Genomic DNA, 27386 nt, shown 5'->3' with positions numbered 1-27386 from the left:
TTCAATTATTATTTTATTTGGAGATACAAAGAACAGGCCTTTGTGGCCCAGCAAGCTGCGTTGCCCAGCAACCCATCTATTTGACCCTAGCCTAATCACAGAACAATTTACAATGACCAATTAACCTAGTAACCAGTACGTCTTTGGAAGGGAACTGGAACACTTGGAAGAAACCCAAGGGGAAAGCGGACAAACTCTTCACAGATAGAGCTGGAATTGAACCCAGAACTCCAGAACACCTTGAGCTGTAATAGTGTTGTGCTAACTGCTACAGCACCAATTTAAGGCAATTGAGAAAAGACTGGGAGCAAAATCGATTTATACAGTAACCCAATGTTGTCCAGAGTCTACTGCTTGGAAAGGAGTAAATTAAATATTGAAATTTTAAATTGGATTCCAACACATAAAACTTGAGACAATATTATGGTAGTGTGACTAATTGTTTAGCTCCTTCATATAGCATAGGCTTCATAGTTGAATGACCTTACTCCATAGATAAGAATGTTTCATTTGTATAATGATTCCACTATTATGTGCAACAGTTCTAAAAACATTTCAAAGTGGTATTGATAACTGTGATATCATCCTTCTCCCTGCTCCTGCTGAAAGGAATAGTGGTTGGAATGCAGTGAACAAAGGTAATGATTGCTGTTGCCTTCTGAATCTCTAAATTAAATTGTAATACCACACACCTTAAAGCTGGGAAGCACTATGATTTGTAATCCCAATCAATTTCACCAAGTTAATTGCAAATGGAGCTTATTGTGTGTGGCATGGGAACAGGAAGAGGATCTATCTGGCGACTAGTAAACCAGGAAACTAGTACATGTATGTAATATTTCTGTAACAGCTGAGAAATATTGTAAATATATTGTTTGATTAAGTATTTTTTATTTGTTTACATAATTCATTATGGGTTATATGTACAAAGTATATGAATGGCACAAGTCATTACTCCACCACATCATATGTGAGCGCTTCACTAAAAAAAAGCAAAAAGAACTTAGTAGACATATTATCCTGGCTCCTGTGTTTTTCTTTCAATTAGTTTCTGGAGTTACAAATCGTACCAGTGGTAACAAGGATAAGATTAGAAAATTCCCAGACTGCTACCTACTTGTTGAAGTGCAGCACATTTTTCTTCAGAAGGGGAGAGAGATGTTCGAGTTAGAAAAAAGGCAGAAAATGGATGAAATGAACAAGCAATGAGTACAGCAGGTTCATAAACAGTGAGTACTGGATGATCATAATAATAAATTTCAAAAAGCAGAAATAGCTGGCTACATAGGAAAGATAGACACATTCAATTGTACAACAGATAACTGGATTATGTATGTGCAATATTTGGAAGCAAATGAAATAGGCAATGAGAAACAAGTGCCCACATTATTGAGTGCAACAGGTGGAAAAGCATACAGTTTGCTTGGATGTTTAACTGCTCTAACCAAACCAGCCAAAATTAGATTTGCTGATATTGTGAATGTAATGAAGACCTGAAGCCATTGTTGATTGCGGACCACTTCAGGTTTCATAAGCAGAATCAAAAGGAGGGGAACCCATTTCAGTTTGTGTGCTTGAATTGAAGAAATAATGCCAGCAGTTCAGTGATGGGCTTAAGGATGCACTGAGAGATCATTTAGTTTGTGGAATCTTACAGAAAGCATTCAAAAATGGCTCATAACTGAAGCACAATTCACATTTAAAAGAACAGTTGTAATCTCTGTATCAATAGAAACAGCAGCCCGAGACATCATTGAGTTAATAGAACATAAAACATAGAAATCTACAGCACATTACAGGCATATTGGCCCACAATGTTGTGCCAACCATGTAGCCTACTCCAGAAGCTGCCTAGAATTTCCCTACCACATAGCCCTCTATTTTTAAGCTCCATGTATCTATCCAAGAGTCTCTTAAAAGACCTTATTGTATCCACCTCCACCAACATTGTTGGCAGTATTCCACACACCCACTACTCTCTGCATGGAAAGCTTCCCTGGACATCCCCTCTGTACCTGCTTCCAAGCACCTTAAAAACTATGCCCCCTGGTATTAGCCATTTCAGCCCTGGGGAAAAGCCTCTGATTATCCACACGATCAATGCCTCTCATCATCTTATACACCACTATCAGGTCACCTCTCATCCCCCGTTACTCCAAAGAGAAAAGTTCACTTAACCTATTCTCATAAAGCACGCTCTCTGATCCAGGCAACATTCTTGTAAATCTCCTCTGCACTCTTTCTATAGTATCCACATCCTTCCTGAGGATCCACATCCACCAGAACTGAGTTGATTCAAGAATGAAGGTGAGCATTAACAAAATTGCAACACCTAAACAGAAACCTGCCTGGCCAAACAAATTGTGTTACGGTTGTGGCATACACAGACCAATGCAAGTTTAAGGGGAAAACTTGCAGAAAGTGCAACAAAGTAGGCCACATATAAAGAACCTCTAGGGCAGACAGAAATAAATGGACTGCACAACAAAGAGAAAAGATAAAAAGTTGCAGTTTCACAAGGAGCACTAATCTGCATGCAGTTGATGAAAAATCTGATAATGATGAGAGTAATACAGGACTAGGTAGCCTTGAGATTTACAATGTGAAAACTAATAAGAGACAAGCAATATGGTTTACAATAGAAGTGACAGCAAGTTAATTAAAATGGAATTGGACACTGGTTCGGCTGTTTCAGTCAGTCCGCAAAATGAGTTTGAACAGCACCTCAAAGATATTGAACTGAAGCCTGCAGATATCCAACTAAGAACTCACACAGGAGAAAAGATACATCATGTGGGAATGTCATTCATAACAGTGAAGTACAACAACCAACAAGCCAGATTGAGCTTGTATGTGGTAAAAATAAGAGGCTAGCATTGTGGGGACATGATTGGCTGAGACAACTACAACTTTATAGGGATCAATATATCATTTGCATGCCACATCCCTTGCAATAGAGTCAACTGTAAGCTAATTAAGAAAGAAACTGGATGATGCCACAACAGTGTTCCAGGTTGGCAATGGAAAACTCAAACATCGAGGGTAAAATAGTGGGAGATGAAAATGCTACACCCAAGTTTTACAAATCCCACATACCATCCAAGATAAAGTTCCTTGAACCATCCATGATAAAGAAGTCAGTGAGCTAGATCACATGGAGGCTGAAGGAAATCATTCCATGGTTTAGTGGAGCCCGTGGGCAATGCCAGCGGTCCTGGTAGCCAAGAAGGATGGGTCTGTCAGGATCTGTGCTGAATTTAAGATCACCATCAACCCAGTACTGAAAGTAGATTGATATCCTCTGCCCAGTGTAGAGGATACCTTTGCCAACCGTTTTGAAGAGAAACACTTCGGCAAAGTGGACTCAGCTGAAAATCTCCAAAATCTCAAGACAGTGTTAAAAAGATTAGAAGATAATGGGCTCAGAGCACGACGTGACAAGTGTGAATTCTTTAAACCAAGCATCACTTACTGTGGTCACCCCACTGAAGCACAGGCATGACACAAAATTGCTGAGAAAATTCAAGCCGTGGTGGATGCCCCAAGGCCACAGGATCTGTCACAGTTGTGGTCCTTTTTAGACTTATCAATTACTATGACAGGTTCCTGCCAAACCTGGTGACAGTGCTCCACCCCTTGCACTCATTACTACAGATTGGGAAGAAATGGCAATGGACAAAGCAGTGTGATGTGGCTTTCCAAAAGACAAAGGAGATGGTAACGTCAGTCTGTACTCAACATCGTCCAGTGAAGCTTGCCTGTGAAACCTCGCCTTATGGGTATAGGTGCAGTAATGTCACATGTCATGAATGATGGAAGTGAATGTCCCATAGCCTTTGCATCATCTCCACTTATCACGCACAGAATTATGCACTGGAGGCCTTGAGTCTGATTTGGGGTGTAAAAGGTTTCAACCTGTATTTCTATGGGAGAGGGTTTACTCTCATTACTGATCATCAGCCACTGGTGTCCATTTTCAATTCACAGAAGGGTGTTCCACTAACAGCAGCAACACAAATTCAGAGATGGGTTCTGTTTCTTGGAGGACACAATTACAAGATTGAATTCAAGAGGATAAATAATTATGGAAATGCTGGTAGATTGTCCCGTTCCCCCTTAGAAAAGGAAATACCTGAAAAATTTACAAAAGAAGGCACTACTCTTGACATATTCTCCTCAATGTAAATCGAAAGTCTCCCTATTACAGCAAAGATGATCCAAAGGAAAACCAGAAAAGACCTCATACTGTCCCAGGTCTACATGGCAACCCAAAATGGCTGGAATGTGCGCAGAAATTCCAGTTTCACCATTTTTACCAGCACTAGAATGTTCTTGCCCTTGATGGAGGTTGCCTTATGTGAGGATTGGGAGTTGTTGTACTATCCAACCCAAGAGCTAAAGTGTTGGAGGAGCTACATGCTGGTCGTCTCAGTGTGGTTAAGATGAAAGTGTTGGCTCAAAGCTTTGTCTGATGGCCTGGGATAGATCAGCAGATTGAGTGGCTTGTCATCCACTGTTTGGGATGCCAACACATCCAGAAGATGCTAAGGGCGGCGCCTCTCCATCCCTGGGAATGGCCTGATTGCCCTGGCAAAGGATTCATGTGGATTTTGCTGGATCATTCATGGGCACAAATTTGTTGGTAGTAGTGGATGCTGCTACAAAGTGGCCAGAAGTGTTCCCAACAGCCTCCATTACAGCCTTGTGCACTGTTGACGTGCTGAGGTCTCTTCTCAAGGTCTGGTGTTACAGAACACATAGTCAGTGACAATGGACCACAGCTTGTTGTGGAACAGTTTTAGTCATTCCTGAAAATGAATGGAATAAGACACATTACATCTGTACTGTACCACCCAGCTACAAATGGCCTGGTGGAAAGGTTTGCCCAGAGTCTAAAGGACGACTGCGAGCATTGTTAGCAGAACATACTACACTGACACGGAATCAGAAGCTCACCAACTTCCCCCTTGCTTATTGCAATGCAGCACACTCCACAACCAACAACACACCAGCTATGCTGTTCCTGGATTGTCCCTTGAGCTCATGCTTGGATCTCTTCGAACCCAATCTCAGCCAGAAGGAGTATGTAGGACAAACAGCTGAGACAAACTGAGGGCTCCTCAAACAAGGAGGTTCGATGTTTCACTTCTAGACAAGCAGTCCTAGTGAGGGAATACTGAGATGATCAAAGTCGAATGTATCATTATTACAGTGGAGTAAAGGAAATTACAGAGGCATGAGAGAGAAGCTGGCCAAAGTAGATTGGAAGGGGACACTCGTAGGGATGATGGGGTCTCTGGGGGGAATTTGGAAAGTGCGGGGAAGGTACATCTCAAAATGAAGAGGTATTCTAAAGGAAGGACGAGGCAACCGTGAGTGACAAGGGATATCAAAGACAGCATAAAATCAAATGGAAAGGCATATAATATAGTAACAATTAGTGTGAAGTTAGAGGATTGGGAAGCTTTTAAACACCAATGAAAAGGCAACTAAAATAGCTGTAAAGAGAAAACAGATGAAATATGATGGTGAGAATTACAGGGGAGTGGGAACCAGAGTGCCCAGAACAGTTAGCTGAGGGGTTGTGGAGGCAGATGTTGGTAAGACCTCAGACAAAGTTAGGAATCAAAAGGTTGAGCATGCAGCAACTAGTGTCGAGAGCTGCATATATTTCAATACAAGAAGTATCGCAGGAAAGTTGTATCATAGTTCTAAAGATGAGGTACTGGTTTACAAACAGAGGCAATGTGTAATGGGGAAAGGGCAAAATTGCAGTCAACAGGATGAGTTGCAACGTAAAAGGTGGATAAAATCAAAGAGGGTGAATACAAGACTGGAGGTGTTGTATTTGAATGTGTGCAGTATATGGAATAAGGTAAATGAATTTGCAATACAGTTGCAGATTGGTAGATAGGATGTTGTAGGCATCACTGAATCATGGCTGAAAAAAGATTATAGCTGGGAGCTTTATGTCCAAGGATACACATTGTATTGAAAGAACGGGCTGGAAGGCAGGGGGTCAGTTGGTAAAAAATGAAATCAAGTCATTAGAAAGTGATATGGGTAGAGCTGCATAACACTAAGGGGCAGAAGACGCTGGTGGGAGTTGTGTACAGGCCACCTAACAGTAGTAGTGAGGTCGGAGATGGTATTAAACAGGAAATTAGAAATGTGTGCAATAAAGGAACAGCAGTTATAATGGGTGACTTCAATCTACATGTAGATTGGGTGAACCAAATTGGTAAAGGTGCTGAGGAAAAGGATTTCTTGGAATGTATGCGGGATGGTTTTTTGAACCAACATGTCGAGGAACCAACTAGAGAGCAGGCTATTCTGGACTGGGTTTTGAGCAATGAGGAAGGGTTAATTAGCAATCTTGTCGTGAGAGGCCCCTTGGGTAAGAGTGACCATAATATGGTGGAATTCTTCATTAAGATGGAGAGTGACATAGTTAATTCAGAAACAAAGGTTCTGAACTTAAAGAGGGGTAACTTTGAAGGTATGAGACGTGAATTAGCTAAGATAGGCTGGCAAATGACACTTAAAGGATTGATGGTGGATATGCAATGGCAAGCATTTAAAGGTTGCATGGATGAACTACAACAATTGTTCATCCCAGTTTGGCAAAAGAATAAATCAAGGAAGGTAGTGCACCCGTGGCTGACAAGAGAAATTAGGGATAGTATCAATTCCAAAGAAGAAGCATACAAATTAGTCAGAGAAAGTGGCTCACCTGAGGACTGGGAGAAATTCAGAGTTCAGCAGAGGAGGACAAAGGGCTTAATTAGGAAGGGGAAAAAAGATTATGAGAGAAAACTGGCAGGGAACATAAAAACGGACTGTAAAAGCTTTTATAGATATGTAAAAAGGAAAAGACTGGTAAAGACAAATGTAGGTCCCCTGCAGACAGAAACAGGTGAATCGATTATGGGAAGCAAGGACATGGCAGACCAATTGAATAATTACTTTGGTTCTGTCTTCACTAAGGAGGACATAAATAATCTTCCAGAAATAGTAGGGGACAGAGGGTCCAGTGAGATGGAGGAACTGAGTGAAATACATGTTAGTAGGGAAGTGGTGTTAGGTAAATTGAAGGGATTGAAGGCAGATGAATCCCCAGGGCCAGATGGTCTGCATCCTAGAGTGCTTAAGGAAGTAGCTCAAGAAATAGTGGATGCATTAGTGATAATTTTTCAAAACTCGTTAGATTCTGGACTAGTTCCTGAGGATTGGAGGGTGGCTAATGTAACTCCACTTTTTAAAAAAGGAGGGAGAGAGAAACCGGGGAATTATAGACCGGTTAGCCTAACGTCGGTGGTGGGGAAACTGCTGGAGTCAGTTATCAAGGATGTGATAACAGCACATTTGGAAAGCGGTGAAATGATCGGACAAAGTCAGCATGGATTTGTGAAAGGAAAATCATGTCTGACAAATCTCAGAATTTTTTGAGGATGTAACTAGTAGAGTGGATAGGGGAGAACCAGTGGATGTGGTATATTTGGATTTTCAAAAGGCTTTTGACAAGGTCCCACACAGGAGATTAGTGTGCAAACTTAAAGCACACGGTATTGGGGGTAAGGTATTGGTGTGGGTGAAGAATTGGTTAGCAGACAGGAAGCAAAGAGTGGGAATAAACGGGACCTTTTCAGAATGGCGGGCGGTGACTAGTGGGGTACCGCAAGGCTCAGTGCTGGGACCCCAGTTGTTTACAATATATATTAATGACTTGGATGAGGGAATTAAATGCAGCATCTCCAAGTTTGTGGATGACACGAAGCTGGGTGGCAGTGTTAGCTGTGAGGAGGATGCTAAGAGGATGCAGGGTGACTTGGATAGGTTGGGTGAGTGGGCAAATTCATGGCAGATGCAATTTAATGTGGATAAAGGTGAAGTTATCCACTTTGGTGGCAAAAATAGGAAAACAGATTATTATCTGAATGGTGGCCGATTAGGAAAAGGGGAGGTGCAACGAGACCTGGGTGTCATTATACACCAGTCATTGAAAGTGGGCATGCAGGTACAGCAGGCGGTGAAAAAGGCGGATGGTATGCTGGCATTTATAGCGAGAGGATTTGAGTACAGGAGCAGGGAGGTACTACTGCAGTTGTACAAGGCCTTGGTGAGACCACACCTGGAGTATTGTGTGCAGTTTTGGTCCCCTAATCTGAGGAAAGACATCCTTGCCATAGAGGGAGTACAAAGAAGGTTCACCAGATTGATTCCTGGGATGGCAGGACTTTCATATGAAGAAAGACTGGATGAACTGGGCTTGTACTCGTTGGAATTTAGAAGATTGAGGGGGGATCTGATTGAAACGTATAAGATCCTAAAGGGATTGGACAGGCTAGATGCAGGAAGATTGTTCCCGATGTTGGGGAAGTCCAGAACGAGGGGTCACAGTTTGAGGATAGAGGGGAAGCCTTTTAGGGCCGAGATTAGGAAAAACTTCTTCACACAGAGAGTGGTGAATCTGTGGAATTCTCTGCCACAGGAAACAGTTGAGGCCAGTTCATTGGCTATATTTAAGAGGGAGTTAGATATGGCCCTTGTGGCTACGGGGGTCAGGGGGTATGGAGGGAAGGCTGGGGCGGGGTTCTGAGTTGGATGATCTGCCATGATCATAATAAATGGCGGTGCAGGCTCGAAGGGCCGAATGGCCTACTCCTGCACCTATTTTCTATGTTTCTATGATATCATAGGGCCAGAGGCCATTGAATCTTTGTGGATAGAGCTAAGGAACTGTAAGGGTAAAGAAGAACCCCGATGGGAGTTGTATACAAACCCCCAAACAGCAGTATGGATGTGGCCTACAACAGGAGATAGGAAGTCATGGGGGACTTCAGTATGCAGGTAGATTGGGAAAATCAGGTTGGTGCTGGACTCCAGGAGAGGGACTTTCTGGGGTGCCTACTAAATGGCACTTTGGAGCAGCCTGTGGTTGAGCACACTGGTGATCAGCTATTCTGGACTGGGCATTGTGCAACGAAACAGAATTGATGAGAGAGCTTAAGTAAAAGATCTCTTAGGGGAAAGTGATCATAAGATGGTTGAATTTACCCTGAAATTTGAAAAGGAGAACTAAAGTCAGATTTATCAGTATTACAGTGGAGTAAAGGGAATTACGGAGGTATGAAAGAGGAGTTGGCCAGAATTGATTGGAAAAGAACACTGGCAGGGATGATGGCAGAGCAGCAATGGCTGAATTTCTGGAAGCAATTCAGAAGGCACAGGATATATACATCTCATCGGGGAAGAAATATTCTAAAGGAAAGATGACACAACCATGGCTAAAACGAGAAGTCACAGCCAACATAAAAGTCAAAGAGGGTATATAATAGAGCAAAAATTAGTTGGAAATTACAGAATTTGGAAGCTTTTAGAAATCAATAGAAGGCAACTAAAAGGTCATTAAGAAGCTAAAGATGGAATAAAAAAGTAAACTAGCCCTTAATATTAAAGAAGATATCAAAAGTTTCTTCAAATATATGAAGTGTAATGAGTGGCAAGAGTGGATATTGGATCGCTGGAGAGAAGGTTCTTGGGAAACTGAAAGGTCTGAAGACACATGACAAAATCAGCCAAAGTCATCATGGTTTTCTTAAGTGGAAATCTTGCTGGACCAATCAGTTGGAATTCTTTGAGGAAATAACAGGCAGGATAGACAAAGTCAGTGGATGTTGTTTATTTTGATTTTCAGAAGGCCTTTGACAAGGTGCCACACGTGAGGCTGCTTAACAAGATAAGGGCCCAAGGTGTTACAGAAAGATACTAGCATGGATGGAAAATTGGCTTACTGGCAGGAGGCAAAAAATGAAAATAAAAGGAGCCTATTCAGTTGTCTGCCTGTGACTAGTGGTATGCCACAGGGCTCTGTTTTGAGACCACTTCTTTTCATGTTGTATGTCAATGATTTGGTTGGGGGAATTGATGACTTTTGGCCAAGTTTGCAGATGATATGAAGCTAAGTGGAAGGCCAGGTAGTGCTGAGGAAGCAGAGAGTCTGATGAAGGTTGGCAGAACGAGCAAAGAAGTGGCACATGAAATATGAGGTAGGGAAGTGCATGGACATGTACTTTGGTAGAAGGAATAAAGGTATAGACTATTTTCTAAATGGGGAGAATATTTAGAAATCAGGGGTGCAGTGGGACTTGGAAGACCTTGTGCAGGATTCCCCAAAGGTTAATTTGCAGGCAGAGTCTGTGGTGAGGAAGATAAACGCAATGTTAGCATTCATTTCAGAGGACTAGAATACAAAAGCAAGGGTGTAATTCTGAAGCTTTATAAGGCATTGATCAAACTGCATTTGGAGATTTGAGAGCAGTTTTGGGCCCTTTATTTAAGAAACATTGTGCTGGCGTTGGAGAAAGTCCAGATGAGGTTTACAAGAATGATCCCAGGAATGAAAAGATCAACATATAAGGAGCATTTGATGGTTCAGGGACTGTGCTCGCTAGAGCTTAGGAGAACGAGGGGAGATCTCATTGAAACCTATCTCAAATATTGAAAGGTCTGGATAAAGTGGATGTGAAGAGGATGCTTGCTATAGCAGGGAAGTCCAGGACCAGAGGGCACAGTCTCACAATTGAGGAACCTCCATTTAGAACAGAGATAAGGAAAAATTTAATTAGCCAGAGGGTAGCGAATCTGTGAAATTCATTGCTAAAAACTGCTGTGCAGGCCAAGTCATTGGATATATTTAAGGTGGAAGTTGATAGGTTCTTGATAAATTAGGGTATCAAAGATTGTGGGAACAAGGCAAGAGAATTTGGTTGAGAGGGAAAGTAAATCAGCAATGATGAAATAGCAGAGTAGACTTGATGGGCTGAGTGGCATAATTTTGCTCCTATATCTTATGGTGTAATGATGTACATATGAATCAATATTGATTGCCTGGCTATCACCATAAGTTAATATTATTACCAATCTGGCTCTCTGATCAGGACAGAACTTCCCTTCCTCTGGAGACATATGCACGTTCTAGGTGGAAAACTTTGCTCCATCCCCAAAATCATATATTGTAAATAACATGAGATCTATGCCTCACCTGACTTGGTGTGTGTATCTATACCTCACATATTACACCATCTCACATATCACTCCAACAATCCTCTAAGTGCTCACTTCAGATATTTCTGCACCTGATCCTCTTATTTTTGATATACGTTAGCTACTGTCAATGATGTTTCCTTAAGGTTGTGAGAGCTGGGGGGGGGGTGGTAATGGGGATAAGCTCCCTCTATTAAATTCTCCCAATGGTGTGCCTCTGACAACCAAGACCAACTCCTGAACTTTACATGTGGCTTAGGTATGAAGCCCGGCGGAACTGTTTCTACGGACAGAAGGGGAAAGGACAGATTACCGGCACCTTAAAACCAATCACTTTGGGGAAGTGGCATGGAAATACTTTATACTTTATACTTTATTGTCGCCAAACAATTGATACTAGAATGTACAATCATCACAGCGATATTTGATTCTGCGCTTCCCGCTCCCTGGATTACAAATCGATAGTAAATATTAAAAATTTAAATTGTAAATCATAAATAGAAAATATAAAAATGGAAAGTAAGGTAGTGCTAAAAAACTGAGATGCAGGTCTGGATATTTGGAGGGTACGGCCCAGATCCGGGTCAGGATCCGTTCAGCAGTCTTATCACATTTGGAAAGAAGCTGTTCCCAAATCTGGCCGTACGAGTTTTCAAGCTCCTGAGCCTTCTCCCGGAGGGAAGAGGGACGAAAAGTGTGTTGGCTGGGTGGGTCGTGTCCTTGATTATCCTGGCAGCACTGCTCCGACAGCGTGCAGTGTGAAGTGAGTCCAAGGACGGAAGATTGGTTTGTGTGATGTGCTGCGCCGTGTTCACGATCTTCTGCAGCTTCTTCCGGTCTTGGACAGGACAACTTCCATACCAGGTTGTGATGCACCCTAGAAGAATGCTTTCTACGGTGCATCTATAAAAATTAGTGAGGATTTTAGGTGACAGACCAAATTTCTTTAATTTTCTCAGGAAGTAAAGGCGCTAGTGGGCCTTCTTGGCAGAGAATACCAATACTAAATACCAATACCGTTGTATGGAAAATCTTACAAGCAGTAGCAGATACGGCCCAGTCCATCACAGGTAAAGCCCTCCCTACTATTAAGAGCATCTACACAAAGCGTTGTTGCAGAAAAGCAGCACCCATAGTCAGAGAGTCCCAGCACCTAGGTCAGGCTCTAATCTTGCTGCTGAAGGTACAGGAGCCTCAGGACTCACACCAACAAGTTCAGGAACAGTTATTACCCTCAACCAGGGGCTCTTGAACCAAAGGGGATAACTTCACTCACTTGCCCCATCATTGAAATGTTCCCACAACTTATGGACTCACTTCAAACACTCTTCATCTCATGTTCTCAGTATTTATTGCTTATTTATTTCACATTCTTTTTTTGTTGTATCCGCACAGTTTTCTGTCTTTTGCACACTGGTCGAATGCCCAAGCTGGTGCGGTCTTTCATTGATTCTATTATGGTTATTATTCTTTTATGGATTTATTGAGTATGCCCGTAAGAAAATGAATCTCAGGGTTGTATATGGCGACAGATATGTATTTCGATAATAAACTTACTTTTCAACTTTTTTTGATTTATTTGGTTGCTTAATATTGAAGTATGTGCCTGCAGTGTATTTTGAATGAGATATTTTCTACCAAAATTAGTGTGTTGGTCTAAAATAGTGCATTCTAAGTCACGCCTATGGTGTTAGCCGTTTCCACTAGACATCACTGTTCTAACAGAGCAGAGCGGCTTCATATCAAATCCCCTGGATATTGTGAAACTATGTGAACTTCACTGGGATTGTATAAAATGGATTTGTGGCTTTTTAGAATTTTACAGACTCAGCTAAATCTGTCCATTTACTCAATCAGAAACGGGTCCTAGTTTAATAACACACACAAGGTGCTGGAGGAACTCAGCAGTTCCTAGTTTAATAACACAATTTTTGACTGAATGAATGGTAATACATATGGTTTCTAAGCAGGTAGTGTTTGGTCGGACAGCTGAAGCAGCTGGCCCTCTGTGTGCCCTGCAGGTGGTATGTGGCTCGGAGAATTCTTGTGCCTTCTGGGTGATTACTGCCGGTGATATTAAAAAGCTGAGCCACATAAACCAACTGATTCTTTCGGCAGGAGATTACCGCTGGAATCTTATAATCTTTCACTATAAGAGCACAATTTCAAATATGCATGAACTGTTCCATTAATTCCAAACATTCGTCTTAACTTCTTTTGTTGCCATGAGAAGGAAAGCATGAGTCTATAAAGGAGCTAAAGCTATCCCAGCCTCATCAAAAGAAGTGAAAGCCTCTATTAAAACTATAAGCTCAGCACTCTTTACTGATTTTGTTTCCAGCTCAAAAAACGTTCCCCATCTTTGTAATTGAAAAGGAACTTATTTATTGTTTGTTTATTGAGATACAGCGTGGAATAGGCCCTTCCGACCCTTCAAGCTTCACACCCAGCAACTCCCGATTTAATCCTGGCCTAGTCACAGGACAATCTACAATAAACAATTCACCTGCCCACCAGTACATCTTTGGACTGTGGGAGGAAACCAGAGCACCTGGAGGAAACCCCCACGGTCACAGTGAGAACATACAAACTCCTTACAGGCAGTGGCATCTGAAGTGATACAAGCAACTAAATAATACCAAAGTAGCTCCAAAGGGTAAAATAAGAACATAGTTGAGGGGACAGATGTGATGTAACAGGATAAAAACATTAATAAACAGTTCTAAACAAAGAAGACAGGAGGGTGAGCTCCTGTCTTCTCCTATCATTTCGGATCTCCCCCTCCCCCCCCCACTTTTAAATCTCTTACTATCTCTTCTTTCAGTTAGTCCTGACAAAGGGTCTCGGCCCAAAATGTTGACTGTACCTCTTCCTATAGATGCTGCCCGGCCTGCTGCATTCACCAGCATTTTTTGTGTGTGTTGACTGTTTATATGGTTTTAGCATGGATTAGATGGGCCAAAGGGCCTGTTTTTTTGCTGTACATCTCTATGACTTTATTTATTTCCATACATGCTGCCTGACCTGCTGAGTTCCTCCAACATTTTGTGCGTGTTGTTTTGGATTTCCAGCATCTGCAGAATTCTTTGTGTTTAGGATTTACCACATTCATCCAAGAAGATTCTGGCTGTTCAATTTCAGCGTCTTATCCAGAATCGGAATCAGGTTTAACATAAGTCACACTTGAGTAAAATAAGTTATGATAAAATATATGTCATGAAATTTGCATTTTACAGCAGCAGTACAGTGCAGACATAAAAAAAATTAATTACATAAAGTTACAATAAAAATAGTGGAAAAGAGGAATAGTGAGGTGGTGTTCATGAAATCATGAACTATTCAGAAATCTTATGAAGGAGGGGAAGAAGTTGTTCCAGTTTCCAGCTTTTGGCATGAACTATTCTCTTTGGACCTTTTGTCCTTTGATGCTTAGCTAACAGCAATTTGCATTTATATTGTGCATTTTCTACTCCAATGAGAAATAAAAATGTTGAGAACAAATAGCCAGAGATCTGAAGGAGTGAAGGCAGTGTCACTTTCCTTAATGGCTTCAGTTGTCTTCTCAGGTGGATTGAAGGAATTTGAAAAGCAAATACATGATGGAAAAACGATGAGATGGAGGAAGAACAGTGGGATGTGGATCATGCAAAGTATAAACTCAGCATAAATATATGACTGTATTACTATTATAAATATATTCCTATTCAGAAAAGGGCGGAGCTGTTCTCTCCATTATCCTGGCCAGTTTTAACATATAACAAACAGAATCAAAAATAAAAGTTCCAACTCTTTATCTCTCTGGGGTTTGTGGGCCATGCTGTGCTTGAATTAACTCTCATTTTTCCTGCATTCCACATCAAAAGTACTTACTGGTTGCTTTGGAATATCCAGAGGTTGTGAAGGGGACAATATAAATGCAATGATTCTTTGCGTCTCAGGGCTAAGAGCAGCCTGATCATTGTTCTGTCATCAACCATAGCAAGGGGAATCAGTGACTCCCTGCATTATTTTGAAGTGGCATTGGGTAAGTCAGGGTGGTCCTCTAAAGATTAAATGCTTCTGTAGGTGTGGACACAGCAACCGTATATTTTCAGTGTTTAAAGGTGGAATGGGGTGAGAAAGGGGAGAAAAATACACTCTTAACAAAGGTCTATATGCTGAAACTTATGGTGGCAGAAATAAATGGGTGTGAGCCTTTTATGGATTTGCTCTGACACTGTGGTTTTCTGGAATGAATAAGAACTTATACTTTTCAAGCTTCTAATTCCATCTTCAGAGCCTCTACAAACAGTATCGGGAAAGAAAAGCTTCATGCTTGTGATTGTCTCAGGAGACTTGGAGAACTTTCTAAGTCTGGAAATCATGGTTTGCTAATCCAAATGCACACTTACCACACAGACAGGATGATGTCAAGACAAGAGATAGTTCTTTGCACCAACTCCTCCTGTAAGGCTCACCTGTGAATTCTGTTGACATTGTCCAAGAGGTGGGTGGGGTCAAAGGTTGTGGATTGCTAACGGAGTCCCAACCCTTGCCATTTCCCATGTCGGTGATTGGCTTGGGGGTAGCAGCAGCATCATGTGTGGACATGGTTTCCATTGGCACTGCATTATTAGACAAAAAGAAATTCAGAGGTTAGAGGTCGCTGAAAGACAGTTGTTACAATACAGGGTGATTTGGAGCTGGGAATGGGAGAAGCCTAAAAAATTATAAATCAGGGACTAATCCAGCAATGTATTCCCAAGAATCATCCTTGCATAGGTGTCTTATTGTAGGAAGTTCCCAGCCGAATCTCTGGTATGCCCCAAACTTTATTATCAAGTTGCACTCCAGAAAAAAAAATGCTCTTTGTACTACACTTTTAAAAGCTATACAATTACATTTCTCAACCATTATCTGGACATTGTTAATTAGCAACTTGTGGGATCTTTCTGTGCTCACTTTGGTTGCTGCATTTCTGAGATTATCAGTGATTACACCTCAAAAGTGTTATCAAGGTTGTAAAGCTCTTTGAGATTTTCCAAAAACTTGAAAGATATAAGTATCAGTCTCTGTTTATAGAATCATTGCTTATTCAGTACACTAAGGGTTAAACTAGTAAACCAGACAAATCTATTGACCACTTCAGATTGGTGTTTGCTTCAGGGAACACTGAATCAACCTAACAGATAATTTACTGCCCGAGCTGGCCGTGGCATATTCTAGGTTAACAGTACAGCTGGATCCTGGACTTCCTGTCAGATCGTCGGCAGGTGATAAGAGCTGGCTCTCTCACCTCTGCCCCACAACACAGGAGCCCCTCTGTATACCCATGACTGTGTTGCCACCCACAGCTCCAATCTGCTAATTCAATTTGCTGACGACACTTCATCGATTGACCTTACCTCAAACAATAACGAGGCAGCCTACAGGGAAGAAGTCATCACCCTGACACAGTGGTGTTAAGGAAACAACCTCTCCTTCAATGTCGCAAAAACAAAGGAGCTGGTTGTGGACTACAGGAGGAATGGAGACAGGCTCACCCCTATTGACATCAATGGATCTGGGGCTGAGAGGGTGATCAGCTTTAAATTCCTCGGCATACACATCACCGAGGACCTCACGTGGTCTGTACATACCAGCTGTGTGGTGAAAAAAGTGCAACAACACCTCTTTCACCTCAGACGGTTGAAGGAGTTTGGCATGACTCCCCATATCCTAAGGACTTTTTACAGGGGGCACAACTGAGAGCATCCTGACTGGCTGCATCACCGCCTGGTATGGGAACTGTACTTCCCTAAATCGCAGGACTCTGCAGAGAGTGGTGCGGACAGCCCAGCACATCTGTAGGTGTGAACTTCCCACTATTCAGAACATTTACAAAGACAGGTGTGTAAAAAAGGCCCAAACGATCATTGGGGACCTGTCACCCCAACCACAAACTGTTCCAGCTGCTACCATCCGGGAAATGGTACCGCAGCATAAAAGCCAAGACCAACAGGTTCCGGGGCAGCTTCTTCCACCAGGCCATCAGACTGATTAATTCACACTGATACAATTGTATCTCTGTGCTATATTGACTGTCCTGTTGTACATACTATTTATTACAAATTACTATAATTTGCACATTGTACATTCAGACCAAGACGTAACATAAGGATTTTTACTCCTCGTGTATGTGAAGGATGTAAGAAATAAAGTCAATTCAATTCAATTTAGTGTTAAAATTAACTTCAACATACAACTCAAAACAATAGTCCCGCTATCTACATTATCACCTGGGTGTGGTGTCTGAATTAAATTGAAACAATATGCCTGGCAGCTAAATTAAGGGCAAATCCACACAGGGGTTATCTGCAGTTGGTGATAAGGGAATCAGGAGTTGAAATTGTAAATACTGAATTGCATCAGTGTAAAAATATCATAGGAATTTTCCTGTTTATCCAGATACAGCAATGAACTAATATTGGATTCATAATATTTATTGTTAAGAATTATTGCCGATCTGGGGATTTGGGCTCTCTCTGGGCCTACAGCAATTTATCTCTGAACTCTGCCCAAGGACTTCATGATGCAACAAAGATATTTATTATTTAGAATAACGGCCATGTGGAGCAATCCTAGCATGTAATATATCTGTATTGTCCTTGGTTCTGCTATTGCTTAATAATTCACAAGGGACACCTTCAGTAATTTCCTCTACATGATTTTGAGAAGAGGAAAGAGAGACTTGGGGGGAGAGAGAGAATGAGAAGCGAGGGAGAGAGCGAGTGTGCATGTAAGTGAAGATGGAGCAACTAGCAAAAGGGGGAGATAAAAGGAAAAGAAAGGATGTAGACTGCCAGAAACTGAGAGAGAATAACTTAGTGCAAGAATAAGAGAAGGAATTTGAATGAGCAGACACAGATTTATGTGTACATGTGCTGGATTTTAATATGATCTTTCCACAACCCTCCAGGGAGCAGATGGTATAGTTATGCACTGAATACTGATAAATGCCGCAGTGAATATGTGATCCTGTGAGGTTCCTTTCTTAATATTTTTCTCACATTTTCTACTGATTCCATTTTTCTCTCAAGCCATTCACCTTCCAGTAAACAAGTAAGTGAAAGGGAAAAAAGAACTCCATAAATGTGTGTGTTATCTTTTTGGGTTATCTCCTACAACCTCTGCTCTTTTCCAGAAACTCACAGCTGCAGTTCCACAAGAGCCAGCACCTCCGATGCCTCAACACCAAGCCATTTTTCGTTTCCGAGCCTGGACTGTGAGTGTCAAGAGGCTGTTAGACTACGACTGCATTAAATTCTTTACTCCTGCCGACCCAAGGAGCACCCAAGCCTGTCCATTATAAATAGGATCACAGAGTCATGGAGAAGCGCAGTACAGAAACAGGCCCTTTGGCCCATCTAATCCATGCTGAAACCATTTAAACTGCCTACTCCCATTAAGGGTTATATTTTCATGGCCCTTCCGACATGACATCTTCTAAGGAGGGAATATCAAGCAAAATATGCTTCAGAAGGATGTGACGGGCAGGTGACGAGAAGAGGAGGAATGAGCGGGTAACCAGAATGGGGAACAGTAAAAGAGATGGAGGGAAGAGTGTGTAATTACTGAATGTTAGAGATTGGAGGCTACCCAGACAGAGCATGAGGAGGTGCTTCTCCAGCCTGAGTTTGGCCTCATCGTGGCAGTAGAAGAGCCATGGATGGTTGTGTCAGGATGCAAGTGGGAAGGCAAATTGAAATGGATAGCCAGTTCTGTCTGACAGTGTCCAACATGATAGCATGAAGCATTGATTTCTCTAACTTCGAGTAATTACTCTCCCCCCCCCCCCCCATTCTCCCTTTTTCCATTCCCTTTTCTGGTTACTTCTTCACTCCCTCTCCTTCCCTTTCTCCCATGGTCCACTGTCCTCTCCTATTAGATTCCTTCTTCTTCAGCCCTTTACCTCTTCCACCTTCCGGCTTCTTACTTCATCTCCTGTCCCCCAGCCACCCACCTGGTTTCATTGATCACCTGCCAGCCTGTACTCCTTCCCCCTCAACCCACCTTCTAATTTTGGCTTTTGCACCTTCCCTTTCTAGTCCTGATGAAGTGTCATGGCCAAAACATAAAATCTATTTATTGCCCTCCACAGATGCTGCCTGGCTTGCATTTTGTGTGTTGTTCAAGACTTCCAGCATCTGCAGAATCTCTTGCGTTGGTAATGCTTCTACACTGTTTACCTCAATCATTCTTTTCTAGTTATGTCTTCCCCATAAGTGGAAATATTTTCTTGTGTATCCATTTTATTAAAAACGTCCATTATTTTAAGGACCTCAATTAGGTCTTTTATCAAGAGAAAAGGCCCCCATTCACCTTAATCACTAACAATCTATGTGTAATGAAACCAGGCATAACCTCAAGAGAAGTGGAATACAAAGAAGAGGAAGTGATCATTCCATTGAACAATGCCTTCTGTGAACCCCACAGGAAATACATGTTTAAATTTGGACACCATATGGAAGGAGGATACTTTGACTTTGAATTCAATAGGGCAAAGTTTAAGGAGACACATGGAGGGTGTATTCTCAGGTAATTAGAAGATTGAGAGATTGTCATATTTTGATGCTTAAAATTAAAAACCTTTAGCCCAACAACTGTAATTTGGAAAATTCTGGAATCCATTATTCAGGAAGTAATAGCAGGATATGTAGAAAAATTTAATAGTTCAGCACATTTGGCATAGTTTTGTGAAAAAGAAATTATGCTTGACATTTAGAGTTCATTGAGAATGCTATTAGCACTAATTGGGGTATTTGGAACATCTCAATTACCCTAATAAGAACATTCGATACAATGACACACATAAATGATTCATGTTGGAGGTAATAATTTGTGGCATTGGATAGTGGACTGACTAACTAAATTAAATTTTCTCTAATAAAGTGGAAGATGGATTTATGCAATATCTACAAGGTTCCTTTTGAGGCACCAGCAAGGGGAAAGATTAGTCTGTAACTCATTTTGTGCATTGAGAAAGGATTGAAACTTTATTCCGCTGAGTTCCTCCAGCACTTGTGTGTGTGTTGCTCAAGATTTCCAGCATCCGCAGAAACTCCTATATTTATGATTGATAATCTTGTTGTCAAGGGGATTTTGGGGAAGAGTGACAATAATAAGGGGACCTTGATCAGTTAGGTATGTAGTCATAGTCATAGTCATAGTCATACTTCATTGATCCCAGGTGAAATTGGTTTTCGTTACAGTTGCACCATAAATAATTAAATAGTAATAAAACCATAAATAATTAAATAGTAATATGTAAATTATGCCAGGAAATAAGTCCAGGACCAGCCTATTGGCTCAGGGTGTCTGACCCTCCAAGGGAGGAGTTGTAAAGTTTGATAGCCACAGGCAGGAATGACTTCCTATGACGCTCTGTGTTGCAGGCTAAGGACTGGCAAATGGCTTTCAATCCAGATAAGTGAGATATTGCATTTTGAGAGATCAAAACAGAATAGTTCTTATACAGTGAATAGTAGTGTTGTGGGGAGAGCTAAGGAGCAACAGATATCTAAGAATGCAAGTGTATAGTTCGCTGGAAGTGGCATCACAGGTAGATCAGGTGGTAAATAAAGTGTTTGCATGCTGGCCTTCGTCAGTCAGAGCCTTGAGTAAAGGAGTTGGGAGTTATGATGCAGTTGTATGAGACATCGATGAGGCCAGTCTTGGAGTATTGTGTACAGTTTTAGTTGCCCTGTTATAGGAAAGATATTATTAAACTAGAAAGAGTGCAGGAACATTTACCAGGATGCTGGCTGGACTCAGATGTCTGAGTTACAAGGAGAAGTGAAGTGGACTAAGACTTCATTGTGGAAGATTAAGGGGCAACCTGATAGAGGTCTATATGATCACGAGGGGTAGAGACAGGGTGAAAGTACGTGGTCTTTTACCCAGGGAATGGGTGCTACAAACAAAAGGAAATAGGTTTAAATTCAGAGGCGAGGGATTTAGAAGGGACACTGAGGCAGTGTCTTCAATCGAAGTTGGTTCATCTTCAAAACAAACTGCTAAAAGTAGTTATTGACATGGGCACATGAGCAACATTTAAAAGCCACCTAGGTAGGTGGATGGGTAGAAAAGGTTTAGAGGGCTATGCGCCACATTCAGGCAGTTTGGACTAGCTTCACTGGCCAGCAACATAGTCAAACTGGACCAAGGGGTCTGTTTCCATGCCATATGACCCTAACATGATAGAATTTTACACTAACTTTGTAAATAATGCAGTTAAATGCAAAACCAGGCAGTAGTGGAAGCAGATACAATGGGGTCTTTTAAGAGTCTCTTGAATAGGTACATGGAGCTTAGAAAAATAGCGGGCTATGCGCTAGGGAAATCCTAGGTAGTTTCTAGAGTAGGTTACATGGTTGGCACAACATTGTGGGCTGAAGGGCCTGTAATGTGCTGTAGATTTCTATGTTCTATGCCGGTGAAAATAAACCTGATTCTGATTCCGATACTGACATGCAATGGTTAGCAGTTAACTAACTCATGCAAAAGTTGCAAACAATATATACTTCAAGATGCAAAAAGGAAAAGTGATCCACCTGTAGCTGAGAAGAGAAATTATAAACTGTTCTAAATCAAGGAGAAACTTATAGTGGCAAAGCATCTGAAGTTTAAAGTGTTTTGAAACTCATTAAGGGAGAACTGAGAAACTGGAAAAAAGGCAACACAGAAATGGCAAGATAGATTGGGAAGAAAGATAACGAGACTGTCAGAAAGAAACATTAATGAGAACAAATGTTCAGAAAACCTGTCAGATATATTAGAGAACCAAAGATATAAAGAATGAGAAACTGAAGGAACTAACTGTTAGTCAAAAATAATTCTAGAGCAGTTCCTGAGCTTGAGGGCTGATTAATCTCTAGGACCTGATAGTTTACATTCCCGAGTTTAGAAAGAAAATTCTATAGAGATGGTGCATATTCCGAGTGTCATCTTTTAGGCCTCTGTAGTTTCTGGAACTGTTACTGTGGGTGGAGATGTGACTCCATTATAAGCAATGAGAGAGAGAAAAAACAAAGAACTACCAAATATTTAGTCTAGTGTCAATGGTAATGATAATGAATAACATATTAACAGAACACTTTGAAAGGAGTACATATAGACAGTCCTGTATACGACAGGGTTCTGTTCCTGAGCACTCTTTGTAATCCAAGTTGTTCACAAGTTGTAAATGAATAAAAATAGCTGTGACAGGGAGTAAGCTTGTGCAGGAAGCATGGCCACCAGCCAGCCTAATGACCTAACGACCCTACTCAACACTGCCAATTCTGCTCGGCTCAACCCAGACTCTGACTTTTGTGGCATAGTCATAGTCATAGTCATACTTTATTGATCCCGGGGGAAATTGGTTTTCGTTACAGTTGCACCATAAATAATTAAATAGTAATAAAACCATAAATAGCTAAATAGTAATATGTAAATTATGCCAGGAAATAAGTCCAGGACCAGCCTATTGGCTCAGGGCATCTGACCCTCCAAGGGAGGAGTTGTAAAGTTTTACGGCCGCAAGCAGGAATGACTTCCTATGATGCTCTGTGTTGCATCTCGGTGGAATGAGTCTCTGGCTGAATGTACTCCTGTGCCCAACCAGTACATTATGTAGTGGATGGGAGACATTGACCAAGATGGCATGTAACTTGGACAGCATCCTCTTTTCAGACACCACCGTCAGAGAGTCCAGTTCCATCCCCATAGGCATAGAAACCATCCTATCTGGATGCAGAGTGGCTTGGTATGGCAACTGTTCTGCATGCTACAAAAAGCTACAGAGTTGTGGACACATCATGAAAACCAGCCTCCCCTCCAAGGATTTCTCACTGCTTCAGTAGAACGTTCAGCATATTCGAAAATCTCACTCATCCCGGACATTCTCTCCTCTTCTCTCTCCCAATGGGCAGAAGAATTGAATTGAATGACTTTATTTCTTACGTTCTTCACATACATGAGGAGTAAAAATCTTTATGTTACATCTCCATCTAAATGTGCAATGTGCAATCATAGTGATTTATAATAAATAGAACAGTCAATGTAACATAGAAATACACTCAGATCAGCGTGAGTTAATCAGGAAGAAGCCATCCTGGAGCCTGTTGGTCCTGAATTTTATGCTGTGGTACCGTTTCCCAGATGGTAGCAGCTGGAATAGATTGTGGTTGGGGTGACTTGGGTCCCCAATGATCCTACGGGCCCTTTTTATACACCTGTCTTTGTAAATGCCCTGAATCATAGGAAGTTCCGCACCACTCTCTGCAGAATCCTGCAATTAAGGGAGGTACAGTTCCCATACCAGGCAGTGATGCAGCCAGTCAGGATGCTCTCAATTGTGCTCTTGTAGAAGTTCTGAGGATTTGGGGGCCCATACCAAACTTCCTCAACCGTCTGAGGTGAAAGAGGCATTGCTGTGTTTTTTTCACCACACAGCTGGTGTGTACAGACCACATGACATCATCGGTGATGTGGATGCAGAGGAACTTAAAGCTGTTCACCCTCACAACCCCAGATCCATTGATGTCAGTAGGGGTGAGCCTGTCTCCATTCCTCCTGTAATCCACAACCAGCTCCTTTGTTTTTGCGACATTGAGGGAGAAGTTGTTTTCTTGACACCACTGTGTCAGAGAAATGATTTCTTCCCTGTAGGCCACCTCGTTATTGTTTGAGGTTAGATCAATCAATGTAGTGTCATCGGCAAATTTAATTAGCAGATTAGAGCTATGGGTGGCAACACAGTCACGGGTACACAGGGAGTAAAGGAGGGGATTTAGCACACAGCCCTGAGGGGCACCTGTGTTGAGAGTCAGAGGGGTGGAGGTGAGGGAGCCCACTCTTACCACTTGCTGATGATCTGACAGGAAGTTCAGGATCCAACTGCACAAGGCAGGGTCAAGGCCAAGGTCTTTGAGCTCCCTCTTAAGCCCGGAAGGAACTATGGTGTTGAATGCTGAACTGTAGTCCAAGAACAGCATTCTCACATAAGCATCCTCCTTCTCCAGATGTGTAAGGATGGTATGTAGAGCAGTGGCTATTGCGTCATCTGTCGATCGGTTGCGTCGGTAGGCAAATTGTAGGGGGTCCAGTTTGGGTGGTAGCAAGCTGCAGATGTAATCCTTGACCAGCCTCTCAAAGCATTTGCTTATTATTGAGGTGAGTGTGACAGGACGCCAGTCGTTCAGACATGTTACCTTGGTTATTTTTTGCATAGCAACAATGGTGGATAATTTGAAGCAGGAGGGCACTCTACACACTGGGAGGGGGAGAGATTAAAAATGTCTGTAAACACACCTGCCAGTTGTGCTGCGTACATCCTAAATACTCGCCCTGGGATGCCGTCCAGTCCCACAGGCTTGTGACTGTCCATTCATTGGAAACATCTGCATACCTCAGCCTCGGAGATGACCAGGTTGCAGGTTGTAGCGGTGGCTTTCCTCAGAGGCTCAGAGTTAGTGACATTGATCCGAGCGTAAAAGTGATTGAGCTCATCTGAGAGAGAGCCTGCGATGTTGGTGGCACCATAACGTTTGGCTTTGAGGTCCGTGATGTTATGCAGCCCTTGCCACAAGTCACGTGTGCTGTTCGTAGTGAATCTTGTCTCAGTCTTGTCCCTGTATTGTTGTTTCGCAGCCTTGATAGCTTTGTGCAGATCGTAGCTGCTTTTCTTGAGCTCCTGCTGAATTTTGGCAGCATAAGCGCTGTTTCCCATGGTAAGCGCTGCTCGCATGGAAGTATTGATCCAGGGTTTCTGGTTCGGGAAAATCCTGACCAACTTCTGGGGGACAACATCATCGATGCACTTCCAGATGAAGCATGTGACTCCATCCGTGAACTCGGAGACATCCTCATCATGGAAAACATTCCAGTCGATGTCATCGAAGCAGTCCTGGTCGGAGACTAACTGGTCAGACCAACAGTGGACTGTTTTAACTATGGCCACCTCTTGTTTCAGCGTCTGTCTGTGCATTGATACAAAAGCCCAGAAGCACCTACCACCAGGCTCAAGGACACCTTCTGCCCCACTGTTATAAAACTATGAAATGGTCCCCCAGTACGAAAAAATAGACTTTACCTTACAATCTACCTTGTTATAATCTTGAACTTTTTTGTTTACCTACACTGTACTTTCTCTGTAGCTGTTACACTTTACTCTGCATTGTTATTGTTTTAATTTGTTCTACCTCAATGCACTGTGTAATGATCTGATCTGTGTCAACAGTATGCAAGACAAGCTTTTCACTGTAAGTTGGTCTTCGTGACAACAATAAACCAATTCCAATTCCAGTTGACTGGTGGAAGGTAGGGGTGAGGCAGTGCAGGGAGAGAGGGCATGTGTTAATGCCCCATTACCAGCTGGTATGAAATTCCTGCAGCCCCACTGCAGCCAGAAAATCCATCCCATCCATCCTGCTGAACTACCAAACACTTGTTCATATCTACAGAGTGTCAATAAGTCAAACCTTCGTAAGTCCAGAAGGACCTATAATAGGATTGAGCAAAATCAATATAGGTTTATGAAAATAAAATCCTGTTTAACCCATGAGCTCCTTGAGGGAAAGAGTAGATAAGGTGCCGCAGAAGAAATTATTTAACAGTGTTAAAGCATCTGGAACTTGGGGTAATATACTGAAATGGACCGACAATTGGTAATTGCTCAGAAGGCAATAAGTCCTCTCAAGTCCTTCTCAGATTGGTAAGCTATGACGATCGGGGTGTCACAGTGACCAGTACTTCTCTGCCAGATACTCACAATATAATTCAGTGAAGAGACCAAATATCACATTTCCCAGTTTGCTGAAGAATCTAAGTTAGGAAGGATTGTGAATATGGGGAGGATGGGTTTCAAGGGGATGTGGACAAAGTGAGTTAGTGTGTGGACGAAAATGTGGCACATGGAATATAATGTTGAAAAATGTGAAGTTATCTACTTTGGTATACCTAACAAAAAAGTGATGTATTTATCTGAGATTGAGTGGCACAGTGGCAAAGCGAACAAGCCACGCCGCTGCTGGCGACTCCATAGGGAGATTAGACAGCAGCGCAAACGCAGTAGAAGTGTGCCACATGGGTCCAGGGCGGAGCTTGAAAAACCCAGTCTCCATAAAAGAGAGGTACCGTCTAGCAGAGCGGTCATCGTGGGAGCGGTCTGAGTCAGAGTGGTAAGGCTTTGGGTCAACCGGCTTCGGCAAGAACAGGTGGAGGTGTGGTAAGTAGCTAAGTTTATTTCTTATTTCTTTTTCTCATTTAACTCTTGAAAGAATGGGGGGGGATACAAGATCAGCCCTAGTCTTGATAAATAGTTGAGCAGGTTTGTAGCCTCTTTTCATGTTTATTACGTTCTAAAAAGTATTATTTTCTGATTTTTAAGTTGCAACTGAAGAGGTACCACATGCATTGGTTACTTACTGTACAACCTATACGGATAAGCACTGGATAGACCCAATGTTTGGTAACCAAGTTTTCTGGTGATATGAAAATAAATCAAAGCAAGTTGCAAAAACATGAATTGTTTATAATAAGAGACAGAAAAGAGATTGAGCAGATGATGTGTAATCTGAGATAGTGTAAAATTACCTGCTTTGTTTGTTTGGAAGAATTCAAAAACATAATGTTGTTTGACCATTTACAGATTGCTGTTATACAGAAGAACGTGGATGTCCATGAAAATGAAACAAACCAATTAATTATGAAAGCAATTGGAATGTCATTTTTATTACAGAGGTGGTGAGTACAGATTTTGCAGCAATTATTCAGGGTGATGGTAAAACCGCAGCATGAATACTGTGTACAGTTTTGGTTGCTTTGTTTAAGGAGATTTGTACTTGTCTTAGGGCGGGTCAGAAAATGAATCACATAGCTGATTGGTGGATTTCAATAGTTTAAACAATTTGGGCTTACTTTATATAAAGAAATTTAGAAGCGTGAAATGTGGACGCTGAGATATGAAAGATTGTGAGGGGCTAGACAGAGCAGATGCTGTGAGATTATTGTTCCTCACTGGGGAATCTGGAACAGGGGGTGGGCAGGGTGGGAGGATTGCCTATTTAAAACAGATGAGGAAAACTTTGTTTCTCACAGGTGGATTTTAGGGACATTCCAAGGGAGCTGTGGAGGCTGAGATAGGAAGTCTGTAACAGGAAAGTGGATTTAAGTGCTATCTTGGATTGAATTTGATATTGAGTGACAGAACGGGCTTGATGGATGCTCCTTTCATAATCTCCTTATTCTTCTATCTTCAGAAACATTTGACAGACCAGAGTTTTTTTTTCTCTGAGACAATTTTTTTTCTTTTTCTCATTTTTTCCTGTGTTAAAGGTCAA

At 41.9% G+C, this 27386-nt stretch overlaps 1 protein-coding gene across 3 annotated transcripts in view; it reads right to left on the bottom strand.

The window, feature by feature from the left end:
* The window catches only part of LOC134359549 (proline-rich transmembrane protein 4-like), a 62815-nt gene that overhangs the window by 20908 nt on the left and 14521 nt on the right, over nt 1-27386 (bottom strand). For all 3 annotated transcript variants that reach the window (XM_063072968.1, XM_063072969.1, XM_063072970.1), the window contains one exon: nt 15504-15650. In XM_063072968.1, coding sequence (XP_062929038.1) covers nt 15504-15650 — 147 coding nt within the window. The remainder of the gene's footprint in view (nt 1-15503; nt 15651-27386) is intronic.

Source organism: Mobula hypostoma, chromosome 20 (genome assembly GCF_963921235.1).
Source record: "Mobula hypostoma chromosome 20, sMobHyp1.1, whole genome shotgun sequence".
In the NCBI taxonomy this organism is placed as follows: Eukaryota; Metazoa; Chordata; class Chondrichthyes; order Myliobatiformes; family Myliobatidae; genus Mobula; species Mobula hypostoma.
Note: the sequence above shows the minus strand (reverse complement) of the source record. Positions and strands in the feature narration are given on the sequence as shown.